Here is a 20,171-nt window from a genome sequence, read left to right on the forward strand (position 1 = left end):
CAGGCCAGCGCGTTGACGTCTTGGCGGCGCCTGTTTTTAGCTGTCGCTGTTGCTTCCGTATCGCTGATCGGAGACTCGTTTCGCGTTATGGCAGCTGCTCGCGGGACTAAGCGGCGCCTAAGCGATACAGACGAGGCGCAGGCTGAGCCTGGGAACAGCACTGGTATTTTCAATGGGAGGCTCTGCGCGCTTATGTCTGAAATTAGCGCACACACGTCTGACAGTTTTATGATTCTGCAGCATTAGTGTGCGCGCGCGCTTTTTTGTGTGTTTTTCTGGCTAACTTTGGGTCCCTTTTACTAATCTGCGCTTAATATGGGAAATAAAATATTTTTGGGAGGGGGCGTGTCACGAATAAGTCACACACTCATTCCTGGTCCAACTAGTATGTGCTAACTAGATAATTTATTTTTATTTATTTTATTTATGTTAATTTATATACCGTGTCTTATTGCAGCTGCAAAACAGAACGCTTTACATATGTATAAAAACAATTAGTGTATACAAATAAACAAACAGGAATTCCATTCATGACAGGAAAGCACAACAACCAAAATAAACTACATAATAAAATCAGTACAAATTAAAAATCTAATATACAGTTAAGCTACCCCTTTTTTCTTTTTCTTTTTGACCTTATCTCGGAGGGTGACAAATAGAAAAAAGCCGATCTCCGTGTAGATTCCCATCTAGCCTTAGCAAGAGGGGGAATAACTAACCTGTTATCTGTTAGGGATCTAAGAGTTCGCATAGCGGTGTAGGGAATTGTTAAATTCGACAAGTAGCTAGGATTTAATGTGTAATAGGCTTTGTGGGTCAGAACAAGAGCCTTAAACTTTACTCTTGCTTCGACCGGGAGCCAGTGCAGACGATGCAATAAGGGTGTTACTCTATCATCCCTCCGGGCCCTGCAGATCATACGTGCTGCTGTATTTTGAATTCTTTGTAATCGCTTTAAGTTTGCTTGAGTAATCCCAGCATATACAATATTACAGTAGTCTAAACGTGAAGTAATATATGCAGATGTCAGTGTTTTGAGAGAGTCCTTACTTACTGAATTTCTAACTGACCGAAGCCGCCTCAGATGAAAAAAAGATTTTTTCACTACATCGGATACTTGTTCCTCAAAGGTCAATGCTGAATCAATGCGGACTTAGCGCCTCCTGGGTGGTTATTTTTATTGCAAGTCCTGAGCATTAATGGACCTAAGGGTGGCCCACAGCAAGCTGCCACCCGAGGCAGGGCTGAGATGCTGCCCCCTCCTCCCCCTGGGCCACGGTCTGGCACCTCCCCCAACCCAAGTTTACCTTTTGCCCCATTTTCCAAATGGTGGTTGCAGTAGTGATTCCCATAGGTTACCCTGCCGCCGGCACCAGTCTCTTTTCTACTGTGGCCCATCTCTGAGGAAACAGGAAGTTACAGCAGAGAGGCAGTCCACTGGTGCTGACAGCAGGGCAGCCTATGGGAATCGATACCGGCACCTTTTGGAAAATGGGAAAAAAAGGTAAACTTGAAGAAGGAAGGAGCTCCACTCCAGGAAGAGTGGTGGCTGAGGCCCTCGCCTTAGCTGGCCTTACGGTAGGGCTACCACTCTAGGAACCTGTAAAACAAACAAATTGGAAAAATCCTTAATATACTGCCATGGTAAATCAGGTCTTAGTGTACAGGAAAATCTTGTGTTAGTATGTGTTAAGCCCAGATATTGCTGCGCCTTAATAAAACGGCTCCTTTATTTATTTGATATTTAGCCTGTTCTCTTGAAAACACCCAGAATGGGTTATAAAAGACATAATCAATTTAACATTGTGAAAACACATGTGGATTGTGAAAAATTGTAGGAAGACCTTAGGAAACTGGAAGACTGGGCATACAAATGGCGGATGAAATTTAATGTAGACAAATGTACAGTGGGAAGAATAATCCAAATCATAGTTATCTGATGCTAATACCTAAGTCTTATTCTAGTTAATACGCTGAAATCATCTGCCTAGTGTTCGTCAGCCAAAAAAGGAAACAGGATTCTAGGAATTATTACATGAGAACAGCCGTACTGGGATTGGTAGCATGGAATGGTGCTACTTACTGGGTTTCTGACAGGTAGTTGTGACCTGGATTGGCCACTGCTGGAAGCAGGGTACTGGGCTAGATGGACCATTGGTCTGACCCAGTATGACTGTTCTTATATAAGACATGAATTGGTGGGCTACAGAGTAGCAGGGATAAAATGGCATAAAGGGAGGATGTTATAGGGTGTGACTAGAGGTTGGGATGCGGAGCAAAGGAGAGGAAGTCAGGTTCCTAATTTATCATTCTTTGTTTTCTAGATGCGAGACGGAAACGAAAGTCTACACAGTGTAACCAAGAACAGGAGAAGGAGAGTGAAAAGGAAGAATCTGATTCACAAACTGCACCAGAATTGGAGTTCCGTTGGGAATGGGAAGGTGATGATGTGTGGAATGCTTACTCTCAAGAAGTAAATGCAGAACTCAACGAAGCCTTCAGGTCAGCATAGGACTGTCATCACAGAAATAGCAAGAATGGTTATATAGGAAGCCTGTAACAGTAAAGAGATGAGGGATCCTTGGAAACTGTACTTAGTCAAGCAGACCACCGGCCAACACTTCTTCAAACAAGCCTACCCAAATGGCAAATCCTAAACCCCGATCCTAAGTTACACCACTAGCACCGGCCACACTCCAATTCTCTCCCCACACCTATCACTTTTGTCCTACTCTACGTAAATCTATCATCTCTTCGACACTCTGTCCCATACTTTGTATTATCTCTGTTATACTTTGTACCATACATGTAAGCCGCACTGAACCTGCTATTGAGCGGGAAAGAGCGGGGTATAGTAGCGCTCTAGAAATGTTAAGTAGTAGTAGTAGTAGTGGTATAAATGCCACAAATAAATTAATTAATCAAGATACGGTCAGAAGAGAACTAAGCACATGTCAACCTTAAATGACTTCATAACCTGTAACCAGTATATCTTAAGTTCACTATAAGCCACATTGAATTTTCCAATAGGTTGAAAAATGTGTGGTAGAAATGCAAAAATAAATCAATGCATATTATGAGAGTAAATCATTTTATGATTTCTCATGTCAAGTGGGTCTGTTCTGCTAGCTAGACCAGTCCAGATGCATGGGTTTAGCAGGACTCTTTCATAGGTTGCTGAGGTCACAGTCTGCAGGCAGTTTTCCCTGGTGGAGACAGAATATTTCTTTCCAGTGACATTATTTATTTATAGCATTTATACCCTGCTCTTTCCCGCTCGATAGGTTCAGTGCGGCTTACAATGTAGGGGTACAAAATATCAAAGAGATGACACAATGTTTGGGTACAAAGTGTCATAGAGGTAATACAAGGTATACAATGTATGGGTAAAAAAAAGTCACAGAGATAATGCAATTGTATAGAGAAGGACAAGATGAAGAGAAGTGGGGGGAGGTTTGAGGCATGTTTAATGTTAGTAGTAGGCTTGGTTTAAGGAGTGTTGCAGCCCAGGCACTTGCCAGTATTTTTTTGTCTTCAGTAGAAGCCTTCTTAGGCTCCCAGGGTCACAGTCTGCAGGAAGTTTTCCGTAGTGGAAGTGGATCCTGGTTCATTTTCTCAGGGCAGCAGTCTGCCAGAAACCTTCCTTTGGTTGAGCAGGATCCCCTTTCTGAGTTCAGAGATGTAGATGCAGTGGTCCAGACAGGAATTTTTGCAGTTCTGCTTGTTTCCAGGTTGAGTGGGACAATACCTCAGATCTTTGACTGTTGAGATCTGCCTTTATGGGAGAGTGGGGAGGTGGGAGAGGCCAGTTTGGAAGTCAATGCCTTGTCCTTCTACCAAACAGAGGTATTTTTCAGTCTGTATAGGGAGCTTTGAAGGTCTGTATGTACTTGTGTACCTGCATAATTTGCAGGTGCAAAATCTCTTGGATAAGATATTCACATGGATTTCAAAATCCCCACACATACGTGACTATTCCTGCTCCAGCCTTGTTCTTTTTTGATGTGGCGTATGAGGATGCAATTTTCTTACTTCTTGTATTATAATTAGTAGATCATTTCTGTCTTCATGTTGTTGTTTTGATTCCTGAACATGACAGGGTTTTTTTTTTTTGTATCCAGATCAGGCAAATGTACCATAACAGTTACGCCAACTGACAATGACAAATTCCATCTTGACCTGAAGAAAATGGTGCAACAGAACACAAAAACGGGAGCCGAGAGACGTATCCGTGCTGCCGTTAGAGACCAGGAGTCTTGTGAGTAGCTTCAGAACCTTCTAAGTTGTTCTCCAGTCTTTGGCCCTTCACCTGCTCTCCACTCTCCCATTTCTTCTAAGTTGTTCTCTAGTCTGTCCCTCTACCTGCTCGCCCACATCTTGTCTGGATGAGTAATCAGCTTACTTTCCTTACAGCAGTGCGCATTTTCTAATTCATAAAAACACTTTATTATTTTTGAATTGTAATCGCCTTGATGTGTTCGCGAAAGGCAGTTTAGTAAAAACCTAATAAACCATAAATCATATTAAGAAGGGTATTACAGAGAGAGGTTAAAAGATTCATTGCTGAGACTGTAGGTCAGAGGGCTGGTGAGGAGGGCATGTCCCAGATGTGGTGGTCATGTATTGATCTGCATGGTCAGGTTTCTTTTAGAAGCAATGTCACCAAATGGTTTCGTTTTGAATATTCTGTGATAGAAATGAATCTCAATCCTAAGCCTGGGTATGTGGAGCATGATCTCAGTCTTCAAAATTCACTGCTGATGCTTAATGTAACACTTCCATTGTGCCAAAGAGAGCTTCCCTCTGGAGTTCATAAAATGTTACATAGTAACATAGTAGATGACGGCAGAAAAAGACCTGCATGGTCCATCCAGTCTGCCCAACAAGATAAACTCATATGTGTATACCTTACCTTGATTTGTACTTGCCTTTTTCAGGGCACAGACCGTACAAGTCTGCCCAGCAGTATTTCCCGCCTCCCAACCACCAGTCCCACCTCCCATCACCGGCTCTGGCACAGACCGTATAAGTCTGCCCTCCACTATCCTCGCCTCCCAACCACCAACCTCTCTTCCCCCACCTGCTCCGCCACCCAATTTCGTCTAAGCTTCTGAGGATCCATTCCTACTGCACAGGATTCCTTTATGCATATCGCACGCATGTTTGAATTCCTTTACCGTTTTCATCTCCACCACCTCCCGCGGGAGGGCATTCCAAGCATCCACCACCCTCTCCGTGAAAAAATACTTCCTGACATCTTTTTTTGAGTCTGCCCCCCTTCAATCTCATTTCATGTCCTCTCGTTCTACCGCCTTCCCAACTCCGGAAAAGACTTGTTTGCGGATTAATACCTTTCAAGTATTTGAACGTCTGTATCATATCACCCCTGTTCCTCCTTTCCTCCAGGGTATACATGTTCAGGTCAGCAAGTCTCTGCTCATATGTCTTGGAACGCAAATCCCATACCATTCTCGTAGCTTTTCTTTGCACCGCTTCCATTTTTTTAACATCCTTCGCAAGGTACGGCCTTCAAAACTGAACACAATACTCCAGGTGGGGCCTCACGAACGACTTGTACAGAGGCATCAACACTTCCTTTCTTCTGCTGATCACACCTCTCTCTATACAGCCTAACAACCTTCTCGCTACGGCCACCGCTACATGTGTAGGCAACCTCTCCAGATATAATGGAAAATATTTCTGTATGTTTTACCCCATTTTCTTCAGTCTCAGACTGAATTGCTTGGTGCTTGAAGATCTCCTGTGTCTCCATGTGATTGAGTAATCACTTAGAACTGACACCTCTGTGATCAATGCCATTCTGTTGTTTATCTTTTACCACTGTGTTCGGTTTACTTGCACTAAGAAAGGGGATGTTCCAGGTGATTATAACTTCATTCTGCATAATTCTTTTGGGGTCATGATTCCAGTGCATTGCTGTCACGAAGCGCCTAGCCACCCGCTTGGGATTACCCCACTTCCACTTAGAGGGTCTATCCCCAGCACAACTCAGGTCTGCCTGATCTCTTCCTAAAAGAGAAGTCCATAAGCCATTATTAAAATGGACTTGGGGGGAATATCCACTGCTTATTTCTGGGACAAGCAGTATAAAATGTATTGTACTGTTTTGGGATCGTGCCAGGTACTTGTAACCTGGATTGGCCACTGTTGGAAACAAGATACTGGGCTTGATGGACCTTTGGTCTGTCCCAGTGTGGCAACACTTATCTGCTGTACATTTACACCCTCCGACTGTGTCACAACTACCTTTGGGCAAGTCTCCCGCTTTTAAATTATCCCCAGTGATTTGTAGGTTACTGGAACCACACTCCCAGTGGTCCCATAGTTCCCAGAAAGTACTCACAGACTCAGCACACAAACCACCAGGATTCTTTATCAGACCAGACAGGCAGAACGAACAAACAAATGTGTTTATTCTCAGAACTTGGAACAGTGGGCAAAAAAAGTGCAATTAGCAAACAGTAACTGAAAATGGATCAAATGGAAAACTAACTAAACATTTGCATACTTCCTAGAAAGTACCTGGGGAGATCAGGACATATATATAAAGCTGTTCACCAGTTATTAAATATAACTGTTTTTTACAGGGCTTCAGCAAAGATCTCTCTCTTTGTCTCTGTCTGTCTGTCTGTCTCTCTCTCTCTGTCCCCCAAATAGGAGAAATACACTTCAGAACACAACACAGGAAAATATCCAATACATTTTTCATTAATTTCTACGGTTTATCTCATGATGCAGTGAGTCTATGAACAAGTTCACCATGGTCTGTGGCTGCATCAGGGATATTTTCTGAAGGTTTTGCACTATCAAAGCCACCATCATTAACCCTAACGCCTAGCTTTGGGTAGACATCTTTTTATTCTGTTCAGTGTTAGGCCAGTATGTATCCTTTTCCCTTCCTACCATAGTTTCTCAGTAGTGTCGCGTTCCTGAGATTTGGTATAGATTTTACACATCAGGGTTATGGAGGAAAAAGTATTCCTTGTCCCTCAGGTACACAGTAGTTCACAAGGTTAACATAGTAACATAGTAGATGACGGCAGAAAAAGACCTGCATGGTCCATCCAGTCTGCCCAACAAGATAAACTCATATGTGTATACCTTACCTTGATTTGTACTTGCCTTTTTCAGGGCACAGACCGTACAAGTCTGCCCAGCAGTATTTCCCGCCTCCCAACCACCAGTCCCGCCTCCCATCACCGGCTCTGGCACGGACCGTATAAGTCTGCCCTCCACTATCCTCGCCTCCCAACCACCAACCTCTCTTCCCCCACCGGTTTTTGTTGTTCCTCTCTGATCCCTCTCAGCTTCTGTGAGGGTAAAGTTCTGTACAAAGTTGGATAAAGATAATGGGGATGGGACTACAGGGTTAGGCTTTGCAGAAGGTTACTTTGAAGAATATACAGTTTTCTTATTTATCCTGCTGTACTGTGATTGGCACTTTGATGTAGAATTTATTTAGGAATGTCAGCTAAGCATTGATATGTTTTTCTTTGAAGCTGAGTTAGATACCTGACAGTTTATACGCTCTGCAGATTTTGTTTGGCACTGGGAGGGAGATGACGGATCCTGGATTCCTTACAGTGCAACTACCTGTCTTGCACTGGAGGTTGCTCGGTGTGCGAATGAAAAAAGCATTTCTTCATCCTTTGGAAAAACTTCATACACACTAGACCTGGCAAAAATGGTACAGATCAATGATAATTCCCGTTACAAGAGGAAAATGAAACGCAAGAAGTCAGGTATAATAGTGGGAGTCAAAATTGGTTTTAGTGTTTAATGTTTGGCAATATGCATATCTGTGTTCATGCCAGAGCTGCTGTTTCCTGTGTGTTCACTCACGTCTTGTGTGTCATCCTTTTATTGTTACATACATTTCGTTTTGCACTGACTTAGCATGTATATAATAGCAAGGTTTGAGTCTTAAGCCATTATAGCACAGAGGACAGGCCCGCACCCCATCTTTTTCTGTTTAAAATATTCTATTTTTTATATGTATCCATATCATATTGAACTCCAGTGTATTAGATGTGGAACCACACTGAGAAATTAAGAATGAGACTGAGGAAAACAGCCAAAATGGTTGTCAAAAGTTGATGCCACCCTCTGATACCTTCAAATCAGGGACAGAGGTGACATCTGTATATGTAGTAGAAGATGTAAACCCTTGAAAGTATTTAGTATTTTAATTGGAGGAATATGGAGAAGCACCCTAAAGATTAGAAAACAAGGTTCTATTTCAATTGGTTTGGTGCATGATCCTTTTGCTGTACAGAATGTGATCTTGATGTACTTCCTTTTCTGTCACACAGCGGTCGTGGTTTTGGATGTGAATTTGCAGCCAAATAGCACTAGCTCCACATCTGATTTATTAACTGAAGGACTTTCTAGCACAAGGAGAACCCACAGAGGCAGGAAGAGGCAATCTGGGAACAGCCAGACAGCGGCTGTGGCAGAAGATAAAGATACAGGAGGAGACGACATTTCCATGCAGGCAAACACTGACAAAGGTATCTTAGGATTGAAAATATAGAGAGGTCTAGGTAGCAGACACATTTTAGGAGCCAGGGAGACTCCTCCCCCCTCCCCTCTTTGTAACTTTTGCTTATGCTGTTTTATTCTTTACAACCCAATAGAAGTTGCAAAGAATTACACAAAAGGGGTCAAGAAAGTCTCTGGCTATGAGCAAAATAACTCTCCGAGGATGTGACAGAATGGGTGAAACAGCACGAGGGAGAAACTGGTAGAGTCACAACAAGTTTGAAAGTGGGCCAAATTGCACTGGGAATTCCAAAGATATAAGCATTCCACCCCCCCCCCCCCCCCAAAAAAAAAAAAACCCTCAATGGATTTCTATGGGAGGAGTTCCAGCTTTTGTAGCAGAGAATTGATGGAATGGGTTGAAACTTGCCATGTGAGGAAAAACTGTAAAAAGACAGACTAAGTTCAAAAATGGAGCAAATTTGACCAGGGTTTTCATGAGAAATGAGCCCCCTACAACATGGATAAGTGCATTTCTGTGGGAAAAGGAATTAGAGCATAGAACAGTTTATAAAATAGCAGTTTGTGCTGATTGTTTTCCAGTTATAAAATGCCCCCATATGTATCGCAACTAAATATTACCACTTTAGATGTAGCTGGGTGTTCCATTCTTTTCTACCCTAACTCCACTCCAGCATTGTCTATATTGTGCCACAGTGGTAAGAGATTTTCATTTGCTGAAAATCCACAGCTATGGGACGTATACATTTAGTAGCAGCCACTAAAGATATGTCCTTTTCAATACTGACCTGTATATTTTAATGTATAGAGCCAAAACCTTTAAGCCAAATCAGATTTCCCTTATCTTTAAAGAACAGGTTCAAATACTTAGTTTATGATCAAAAATGACTCCAGCGTTCAAACACATCAATAAGTTCTTCAGTCTTTTTTGTCTCCCTCCTCCCTCTGTTATACGATTAGACACAACCTTTTCATATGTAGCCCCAAAACTCTGGAATACATTACCACTGGAACTAGGCCTGAACCTTCATTTGCTAACCTGGCTTTTTCAACAGGTATTCTGTACCTATGGCTATAATTCCTTAAGTCCTTTTCAATTTGGGTAATGTAAGTTTAGGTGTGATCGTGATGATCAGATTCTGTTTCTGGTTGGTAGATCTATGAGGTCTGTCATGTATTCTGGGACTACGCCGTAGATAATTTTGTGGACAAAGGTGCAGATTTTGAAGATATACTTCTTTGATTGGAAGACAGTGCAGCTTTTCTCGGAGGGGTTTAGCACTTTCAAAGCGTGATTTACCAAATATCAGCCTGACAGCTGTGTTTTAGGCGGTCTGGAGTTTTTTTTGTGAGTTGTTCTTTACCCCCCGCCTAGATTGCGTTGCACTAATCTGCATGGCTTAGGACCATTGATTGTATTAGGTTTCGAAAGATTTCCCTCGGGAAGAAAGGTTTTATTCGTTTAAGTTTCCACATTGAGTAGAACATTTTCTTTATTACAGAGTTTACTTGGCTCCCTCAAGGGTAAGGTTGTGGTCAATTGTGACGCCGAGTATTTTTAGGCTGTCTGAGGTAGGGAGGGTGTGTTCTAGGGTGTTTATGGTTGTGGGTTTGTACTTGTTATGTTGAGATGAGAGGATGAGGCAGTGTGTTTTTTTTCAGTATTCAGTTTCAGTTGGAATGAATTTGCCCAGGAGTTCATGATGTTCAGGTCGTCATTGATTTCATTGGTTATTTCTGTCAAATTATGACTGAAGGGAATATAGATTGTGACATTGTCTGCATAGATGAACAGGATGAAGCCTCGGTTGGATAAGGACTTTGCCAGTGGGATCATCATTATGTTGAAGAGTATTGGTGATAATGGTGATCCTTGAGGTACTCCACAGGTAGCTTTCCACGGTGATGATATGTTTGAGTTTGATTTTATTCGGTAAGTTCTGGTGGTTAGAAAACCCTTTATCCAGTTAAGTATGTTTCCATCAATCCCAAAATGGCCAAGGAGTCTTAGTAGTATATTGTGGTTTACCATGTCGAATGCGCTTGACATGTTGAATTGGAGGAGAAGTATACTTTACCTGTGGCTATTTCTTGCTTGAATTTGGCCAGGAGTGTGACTAGGACAGTTTTGGTACTATGGTGGGGGCGGAACCCCGTGAGTCGTGTAGTATTGAGAACTTGTCCATGTATGCCGTAAGCTGTTTGGTCATCAAGCTCTCCATCAGTTTGACTACTAGTGGTATAGATGCAACTGGGCGGTAATTGGTTAGGTTGTTTGTGTTTTTCTTGGCGTCTTTTGGTATCGGGGTGAGTAGGATGTTGCCATATTCCTCAGGGAAGAGACCTTGTTGTAGCATGAAGTTTAGGTGGGATGTGAGGTCTGTTATGAAGCGGTCAGGAGCGGATTTGAGTAGATGACTGGGACATATGTCTAGTTTGCAGTGGGTGTTAGCAAACCTATGAGTCGTTTTTGTGACTGATTCAATGGTGAGGAGAGTAAATGTTGACTGGAAACGGTCAGCTGGGCATCCACCAGGGATTTGGTCCAGGTCGTTGAAGAAATTTTCGATGTCAGTGTTGTGTTGAGGAAGTGTGCTACATAATTTTATTATTGTTTCGTTAAAATAGTTAGGAAGTTTGTCTGCGGGTGGGATGTCTGTGTTGATTGTGGTGATAAGGGTGGTGTCTAGTAACTTATTTACGAGTTGAAATAGTTTCTTCATATCTTTGTAATGTGGTCCTATTTTAGGTTTGTAATAGGACCTTTTGGTTTGTCTTATTGCGTATTTGTATTTTCTGTGTCCTTGTTTCCATGCATTGAGTGTATGTTCATCTTTTGTTTTTTTTTTTTCCATGCTCGTTCAAGTTTCCTGGATTGTATTTTGAGTTTTTTTAATTTGTCATTGAACCATGGTGGACAAAGGTGCAGATTTTGAAGATGATACGTTCTTTGATTAGGAGCCAGTGCAGCTGGCTCCCAATCAAAGAAACATGTTTATATATATTAAAGTGCTCCAGAGCAGGTTTTTTTTTTTTTTTCAATCTCTCTCTCTCTCTCTCTCTCTCTGGATATAGAATCTGTAAAGACCTTACTTCTGAAGGGAAAAGCTCCAGTTGATCCAGAATGTTCAGCCAAACTAGGGAAGGTAATGTTTTCTAAAAGTGTTTCATATAATTGTATTCTGAAGTTGGTTTGGATAGCAGCAGCATAAGAACGTAAGGCAGGGCTTCCCGAACAGTGGGCCATGACCCCCAAATTTGGTTGTGAAACCCACATTTCGAGTAGTGAACTCGGTGGTCCTTCTAACATGTCATTGGTTTGGAGTGGAGGAGTGGCCTAGTGGTTAGGGTGGTGGACTTTGGTCCTGGGGAACTGAGGAACTGAGTTTGATTCCCACTTCAGGCACAGGCAGCTCCTTGTGACTCTGGGCAAGTCACTTAACCCTCCATTGCCCCATGTAAGCCGCATTGAGCCTGCCATGAGTGGGAAAGCGCAGGGTACAAATGTAACAAAAATAAAATAGATACTATTGGAGATTCTACCTGGAATGTTGCTATTCCACTAGCAACATTCCATGTAGAAGGCTGCGCAGGCTTCTGTTTCTTTGAGTCTGACGTCCTGCACGTACGTGCAGGACGTCAGACTCACAGAAGCAGAAGCCTGCGCGGCCACATTGGTGATCTGCAAGGGCCGACTTCTACATGGAATGTTGCTAGTGGAATAGCAACATTCCATGTGGAATCTCAAATAGTAGCCTAGTGGTTAGGGTGGTGGACTTTGGTCCTGGGGAACTGAGGAACTGAGTTCGATTCCCACTTCAGGCACAGGCAGCTCCTTGTGACTCTGGGCAAGTCACTTAACCCTCCATTGCCCCATGTAAGCCGCATTGAGCCTGCCATGAGTGGGAAAGCGCAGGGTACAAATGTAACAAAAATAAAATAGATACTATTGGAGATTCTACATGGAATGTTGCTACTATTGGAGATTCTACCTGGAATGTTGCTATTCCACTAGCAACATTCCATGTAGAAGGCTGCGCAGGCTTCTGTTTCTTTGAGTCTGACGTCCTGCACGTACGTGCAGGACGTCAGACTCACAGAAGCAGAAGCCTGCGCGGCCACATTGGTGATCTGCAAGGGCCGACTTCTACATGGAATGTTGCTAGTGGAATAGCAACATTCCATGTGGAATCTCAAATAGTAGCCTAGTGGTTAGGGTGGTGGACTTTGGTCCTGGGGAACTGAGGAACTGAGTTCGATTCCCACTTCAGGCACAGGCAGCTCCTTGTGACTCTGGGCAAGTCACTTAACCCTCCATTGCCCCATGTAAGCCGCATTGAGCCTGCCATGAGTGGGAAAGCACGGGGTACAAATGTAACAAAAAAAATTGGCCGTGTTTCGGGGAGGGGGGGGGGGGGGGTCATGCATTTTCTTTGGCTGTGTGAATGAGGTCACAACCACAGAAAGATTGATAAGTGCAAAGTGTTCTGGGTCAGACTAAAGGTCCACACAGTACAGCATCTTGTATGATAGTGACAGGTTTCTGGCAGGATCCCAGAGAGGATTAACTGCATCCTTCTGAGCATCCTCCTGAGCATGTGGTGGTTTTCCTAAGCTTATAGCAGCCCTTAAGATGAAGGTACTCCCTTGCCTTTTGTTTCTTTTTCCAGCTTTGCCAATGGAGGTTCCTAATTGGATACTGCTTCAGCGGGATTTTCTTCGCTTTATTTGAGGCGGGAAGTTGTCTAAATCCCTTGGGGGGGGGGGTGGCATTCCCAATCCGGTGTGGTATTATCGGGCAGCTCAGTGCGCCAATTGTCCTATTGGGAGTCCCATTCTGGTAAGGCGGGGTGGGGGTCTTATTGGAGAAAGCATATTTCCCATATTTTCCTTTGAAACGCTTATTATGGATTTCCGGGGGGGGGGAGGGGGAGGGGTTTAAACATATTCTCAGATTCTGGCTAATTTATGAAGCCTCTTTTGTTAATGTGGGACAGAGTGAGGACCAAGTATGGGTCTGAGGTTTCCTGCCTGACCCGAGCAGGATGTTGAGAGGTTCAAAGTTGATTCTGACAAATCTGAATGAAGGTGTCTCCCATGTCCTACTTGATTCCAGAAAGGATTCCATTAAAAGATTATAACTTCAAGTGGAAGAGGTTTCCCATCTGGTGTGATTACCTTCTACACTTATCAGTCTGGCCTCAAAATCAACTCTGTTGGGATTCGTCTCCCAGTCTCGTAAGGTCCTCTTGTAATTTTTCACAATCCTCCTGCGATTTAATGACTTTGAATAACTTTGTGTCGTCAGCAAATTTAATTACCTCACTAGTTACTCCCATCTCTAGGTCATTTATAAATATGTTAAAAAGCAGCAGTTGGAGCACAGACCCCTGGGGAACCCCACTAACTACCCTTCTCCATTGAGAATACTGACCATTTAACCCTACTCTCTGTTTTCTATCTTTTAACCAGTTTTTAATCCACAATAGAACACTACCTCCTGTCCCATGACTTTCCAATTTCTTCTGGAGTCTTTCATGAGGTACTTTGTCAAACGCCTTCTGAAAATCCAGATACACAATATCAACTGGCTCACCTTTATCCACATGTTTGTTCACCCCTTCAAAGAAATGTAGTAGATTGGTGAGGCAAGATTTCACTTCACTAAATTAGTGAGACAAACTCAACATGGGATGGGACAACTTCCCTATGAGGAAAGGCTTAAGCGGCTAGGGCTCTTCAGCTTGGAGAAAAGGCGGCTGAGGGGAGACATGATAGAGATCTATAAAATAATGAGTGGAGTTGAACGGGTAGACGTGAAGCGTCTGTTTACGCTTTCCAAAAATACTAGGACTAGGTGGCATGCGATGAAGCTACAATGTAGTAAATTTAAAACAAATCGGAGAAAATGTTTCTTCACTCAACGTGTAATTAAACTTTGGAATTCGTTGCCAGAGAATGTGGTAAAGGCGATTAGCGGAGTTTAAAAAAGGTTTGGACGGCTTCCTAAAGGAAAAGTCCTTAGACCATTAGACGGGGAAAATCCACTATTTCTGGGATAAGCAGTATAAAATGTTTTGTGCTCTTTTAGGATCTTGCCAGGTATTTTTGACCTGGATTGGCCACTGTTGGAAACAGGATGCTGGGCTTGATGGACCTTTGGTCTTTCCCAGTATGGCAATACTTAAGTACTAATTGGCACTTACCATCAGTGTCTGCAAGGAAAGCCCATCTCTGTACAGCCTCTAGTTGTCTGCTTCATGAAAGGCTTGCTATTGCTCAAGCCCCTGGTCAACCCTCTTACGTTGTTGTGGGATTTCAATGTCAATGAAAGCTTCATTTGAGCCACCTGAAGTTTCTGACCTGAAAAGTCTTATTTCTAGTGGCGATCAGGTCAGCCTGCAGGCTTAGTGAGCTCCAGGCTTAGTAGCTGTCTGGCTGCTCTCTGCTTCCTGCCCTTTCAGGTCCTGCAAGTTTGCTTTGGGGTTGAAGAGTTCCAGCAGGCCATCAGGGGCCTTAAATAGGGTTGACCACCTCTTCTTGGACACCAGCCTAATGATTCTTGAAAGGGGAAAGCGAGGGGGGAGGGGTTTTGATCTACAGTATCTGATGAGACAGATGACTCTTGGGTCTTGTTCTAATGGGTCAGTGCAGTAGGCCAGAGGTAATGATGTTTGTTTTGTACTGTGGCTCAAGCAGACATGTCCCTCACAAAGCTTGTGCCCAAAATAAATGCTTAATTTACCTGTTCCTTAACCTTGCCCTTGATTTTGAATTGCAGTTTCCTACCTAGTGCTGAGTTCTGAAGGTCTGCGGCAGCAGGAGCATATCCTGGACTTAAAATTCTCCTTCGCTTTCTTCCCCAGGCTCATGTGTTCTGTGAAGGAGATGATATCTATGATGTGATGTTGAACCAGGTAAACAATTAACTGGCTTCTAGTCTTGTCTACTCCTGGTGTTGGCACTTTTCTCGCTGTCCTTTCTTTGCTGATATCTGTCTGTCTCTCATTCACCCCACTCTAGCAGTCACTGTTTTAACTTGTGCGTTCCCTTTGAATTTAGGCATGCAACTTCTTTTTCACGCAGAATATCTAGTCACACACAGAGTGTGCAGGGGGTACTAGAGTTTTTACATTTAAATCTTGGTGTAATAGCAGTAGGCCCTTGCAATATGGACATGGCTGTGGTAGGCTGAAGCAGACTACTATTGAACTTTGTTTTCACATACTGGCTCCAGCTTGAAAAACAGTGAAGATCTGTGATCTGAGGTAAGAAAATGTGGTATGAAGGTAACTGATGGCTAAGGGGCAGTATCAGACTGCCTGAACTTCATTTGTAGTGTTTCCCCATAGGGTTTGCAGCAATAATTAAAGCAAATCTGGTGAAGGGCAGGTAGTTATGTTTTGATGTGTTGCTCCTGGAAAGTGTCCACGCCGATTTGAGCCTGCTTTTTCTGTGAGTACTTTTTCCAGGCCAAAATAATATGTATAGTTTAGAAAATCCGAAACTGTTCTTGTTGCCACCCCCAGCTAATCCTGCCTTCTGGAACACCTCAAAACCAAGCAGGTAAAACTATGCAGATGTAGAATAATATCTACAATTCTACCTGCAGAGAGTTGTCCAGTCTTAGCCCATTTCTGTGAGTGGAAATGGCAGTGGATCTTGCCTTTTCTATGTGAGAGATTTGAGAGGTATAGTTTCTGTTTCTTTTCTGCCTGTTCCCTTTTAATTGCACGGAATATCAGTTTGCTTAGGAATTGATGTTGAAATTTCATTCATGTAAAATAAATTTTGATAAAAGTGTAAGTCTTTCAGAACGCTTTGGTTTCTTTTTTTTTGTTTGTTTGTTTCTTCAAAGACTAACCTTCAGTTTAACAACAACAAGTACTACCTCATCCAGTTGCTGGAAGATGATTTGCAGAGGAGCTTCAATGTTTGGATGAGATGGGGCAGAGGTAAGAAAGGGGATGAAGGGAAAGAGCACCAGGCGTGAATAAACATGTGGATAAAGGTGAACCAGTTGATGTAATGTATCTAGATTTTCAGAAAGCTTTTGACAAAATTCCTTATGACAGACTTCTGAAAAAACGAAAGAGTCGTGGGATAGGAGACAACGTTCTGGTGTGTATTAGGAACTGGTTATTGGATAGAAAACAGAGTGTAGGGATAAATGGTAATTTCTCTCAATGGAGGAGGGTGAACAGTGGAGTGCTGCAGGGACCAGTACTGGGACCGGTGCTATTTAACATATTTATAAATGCGGAAATCAGAACAACAAGCGAGGTGATTAAATTTGCTGATGACACAAAACTACTCAAGGTTGTTAAAACACATGCGGACTATGAAACATTTCAGGAATACCTTACGAAATTGGAAGACTGGGCATCCAAATGGCAGATGAAATTTAATGTGGACAAATCAAAGTTATGCACATTGGAAAGAATAATCTGAACCATAGTTAGCTGATGCTAGGGTCCACCGTAGGGGTGAGCACCCAAGAAAAGATCTAGGTGTCATTGTAGATAATACGTTAAATCTTCTGCTCAGCGTACAGTGGTGGCCAAAAAAGCAAACAGGATACTAGGAATTATTAGGAAAGGGTTGGCAAATAAGACTGAAAATACTATAATGCCTCTGTATCGCTCCATGGTGCTTTCAGTTCTGGTCGCCATATCTCAAAAAAGGTATAGCGTAATTAGAAAAGGTTCAAAGAAAAGCGACCAAAATGATAAAGGGGATGAACTCCTGTCATGAGGAAAGGCTAAAGAAGTTAGGGCTCTTCAGCTTGGAAAAGAGACGGGTGATGGGAGATATGATTGAAGTCTACAAAATTCTGAGTGGTGTAGAACAAGTAGAAGTGAATTGATTTTTTTTTTTTTTATACTCAAAGACTAGGGGACACTCAAGGAAGTTACATGGAAATACTCTTAAAACAAATAGGAGGAAATATTTTTCACTCGAGGAATAGTTAAGCTCTGGAACTCTTTGCCGGAGAATGTTGTAACGGCGGTTAGCATATCTGGGTTTTAAAAAGGTTTGGACAAGTTCCTGGAGGAAAAGTCCATAGCTTGCTATCGAGACAGACATGGGGAATGTTGCCACTGTTTGGGTTTCTGCCAGGTACTTGTGACCTGACTTGGCCACTGTTGGAAACAGGATACTGGGCTACTTGGACCATTGGTCTGACACAGTATGACTGTTCTTATGTAAGACAGGTGACAAAGGGAATGTATTGCTGAGGGCAGAGGGACAGATTTACTAAAGGCAGAAAGAAGGAATAAGGAGAAATAAACTCATTTGGGGACTCTTGTCCTGATTCATAAAAATAGTTCAGTAAACAGATTTTATGCTACTTATCCTAGAAATAAGCAATGGATTTTCCCATCTTAATATTGCTTTTGGACTTTCTTTTAAACCCTGCTAAGATAACTCCTATTACTCCATTGTCTTGCAACTAATTCCAGAGTTGAATTGCACGTTAAATGAAGAAATATTTTCTCCAGTTTGTCTTAAATTTGCTCTTCATTGTGTTCCCCCCCCCCCCCCCCCCCCCCCATCCTTACTATTTTTGGAAAGGGTAAACAAGAGATTCATGTCTATCCTTTCCACTGCACTCAGTATTTTATAGATCTCTATCATATATCCCCTCAGCGGTCTCTTCTCCAAGCTGAGGAGCCCTAACTGCTTTAGTCTTTCCTCATGGGGAAGTCTTCCCATCCCCTTTATCATTTTTGTTGCCCTTCTCTGTACCTTTTCTAGTTCCACTATCTGTTTTTGAGATGTGGTAACCAGAATTGCACACAGTATTCGAGGTGCAGTCGCACCATGGAGTGATACAAAGACATTATAACATTCTCATTTTTGTTTTCCATTCCTTTCTTAACAATTCCTTACATTCTATTTGCTTTCTTAACCACTACTGCACTGAGCAGGGGGTTTCAAGTTAACATACCATCAACGAAGATACCTAGATCTAGATTCTTTTCCTGGGTGGTGAATCCTAATGTGGAACCTTGCATCACGTAGCTATATTTTGGTTCCTCTTTCCCACATGCATCACTTTGCACTTGCTCACATTAAACGTCATCTGCCATTTGGATGCCCAGTCCTGTAAGATCCTCTTGCAGTTTAACAACTTTGAATAACTTTGTGTCATCAGCTAATTTAATTACCTCACTAGTTACCCCCATCTGTAGGTCATTTATAAATATGTTGGCTCTGGTGGCCTTTTAACCGCTCATTGTCCACAAGCTGGTCAGGATTCTCTTGGTCAATGCAGCGGCTCTGGCGAGTGTCGGGGGGGAGCAAGCAGTCGGCCTCTGGTGCTGCTGGTGGCTAAGTTGATGTCCTGGGCTGAGCAGCATCTTCACAGGTTGACGGCATCTTGTCATGGGGGTGTCGATGTGAAAGCAGACTACCTCAGGAGGAGCCTTCTGGATCCAGGAGACTGGTCCCTCTCGGAGACAACTTTCCTGTCCATAGTTCAATGCTGGAGGCCCCCAGTCATGGATGTGATGGCCACGTTTGGGAACACCAAGGCTCTTGCTCATAAGGAGCCAATTTTGGAAGGCATAGATACCTTAGCCCAGCAGTAGCCCTGCCTGCTATACGTGTTTCCAATGTGACCTCTGCTCAGCAGAGTCATTCAAAGGATCGAAGCACACCAAGGCCGTGTGGTGCTTGTACACCCAGATTGGCTCTGTGGTACAGCAACCTGGTGCAGTTGGTGGTTTGGGAGCCCCTTCTGTTGATACAGACTCCTCTTCTTTTTCAGAGTCCCGTCACCATGCCTGATGTATCAATTCTCGCTTACGGCATGGCTCTTGAGCATGCATGGTTGTTGAAGAAAGGATATTCAGCAGCAGTCATTGCCACCTTACTGAGTTCTAGGAAGTGTTCTACTTCCTTAGAGTATGTGAAGGTTTGGCATATATTTGAAGATTGTTGTGATGGCAAGGGGATGTTGCCCTTTCGTGCCTTGATTCCAGATATCTTCAAGATGGTTTGGAGAACGGTTTGACCTTCTCTTCTTTGTGGGTGCATTTGGCACTGTCAGCTTTTTGTGGGCCAGTCCAGGGCCTGGTGATAACTCTCCATCCTGACGTGTTGTTCTTCCTGCAGGGAGTCATGCACGTGAGGGCCTCTATTTCATTCATTCATTCCTCCTTGGGATCTGAACCTTGTGTTCAGTGGCATTGGTGAAAGTACCCTTTTGAGTCCTTGGGCTTGTCTACCTTAAAAGATGATGGCCTTCCTGGTGGCCATTACATCTGCTCATTGGGCTTTGTAGTTGCAGGCTCTGTCTTGCAGGGAGCCCTTTCTGCTCTTTTGAGGAGTGTGTGGTGCTGTGGCCAGTTCCATCGTTTTTGCCTAAGATTTCCACCTTTCACCTGAATCGGTTTATCTCTCCGCTGGTGTTTTGTAGGGAGGATTCGGCAGATCCTTTTTATTGCTTGAACGTATGGAGGGCACTTTGTTGTTATTTGTGGAAGAAAGCTGAATTTCGGAAACCGGAGACCCTCTTTGTTTTCTTTGCAGGCCAGAGAAAGGGTGAGGCTGCCTCTAAGACCATGATTGCCCGGTAGATTAAGGAATCTATTTCATCTGCGTACTTGCTCAGTGGCAGAGGGCTTCCTGATGTGTTGAGA

General features: G+C 43.1%; 1 protein-coding gene across 2 annotated transcripts in view; it reads left to right on the top strand.

Annotated features, from left to right (window-relative positions):
• Window positions 1–20,171, top strand: part of LOC115475565 (poly [ADP-ribose] polymerase 2-like) — a 153,364-nt gene that overhangs the window by 103,884 nt on the left and 29,309 nt on the right. Inside the window, exons 1-8 of one of the 2 annotated variants that reach the window (XM_030211385.1) lie at window positions 37–163; window positions 2,325–2,502; window positions 4,122–4,258; window positions 7,557–7,763; window positions 8,334–8,531; window positions 11,599–11,669; window positions 15,390–15,440; window positions 16,382–16,478. In XM_030211385.1, the coding sequence (XP_030067245.1) occupies window positions 88–163; window positions 2,325–2,502; window positions 4,122–4,258; window positions 7,557–7,763; window positions 8,334–8,531; window positions 11,599–11,669; window positions 15,390–15,440; window positions 16,382–16,478 (1,015 nt within the window). In that variant the 5' untranslated portion in view covers window positions 37–87. Of the gene's footprint in view, window positions 1–36; window positions 164–2,324; window positions 2,503–4,121; window positions 4,259–7,556; window positions 7,764–8,333; window positions 8,532–11,598; window positions 11,670–15,389; window positions 15,441–16,381; window positions 16,479–20,171 lie in introns of those variants that run through there. The other variant, XM_030211386.1, reaches the window with a different exon arrangement.

Source organism: Microcaecilia unicolor, chromosome 8, assembly GCF_901765095.1.
Source record: "Microcaecilia unicolor chromosome 8, aMicUni1.1, whole genome shotgun sequence".
Classification (NCBI taxonomy): Eukaryota; Metazoa; Chordata; class Amphibia; order Gymnophiona; family Siphonopidae; genus Microcaecilia; species Microcaecilia unicolor.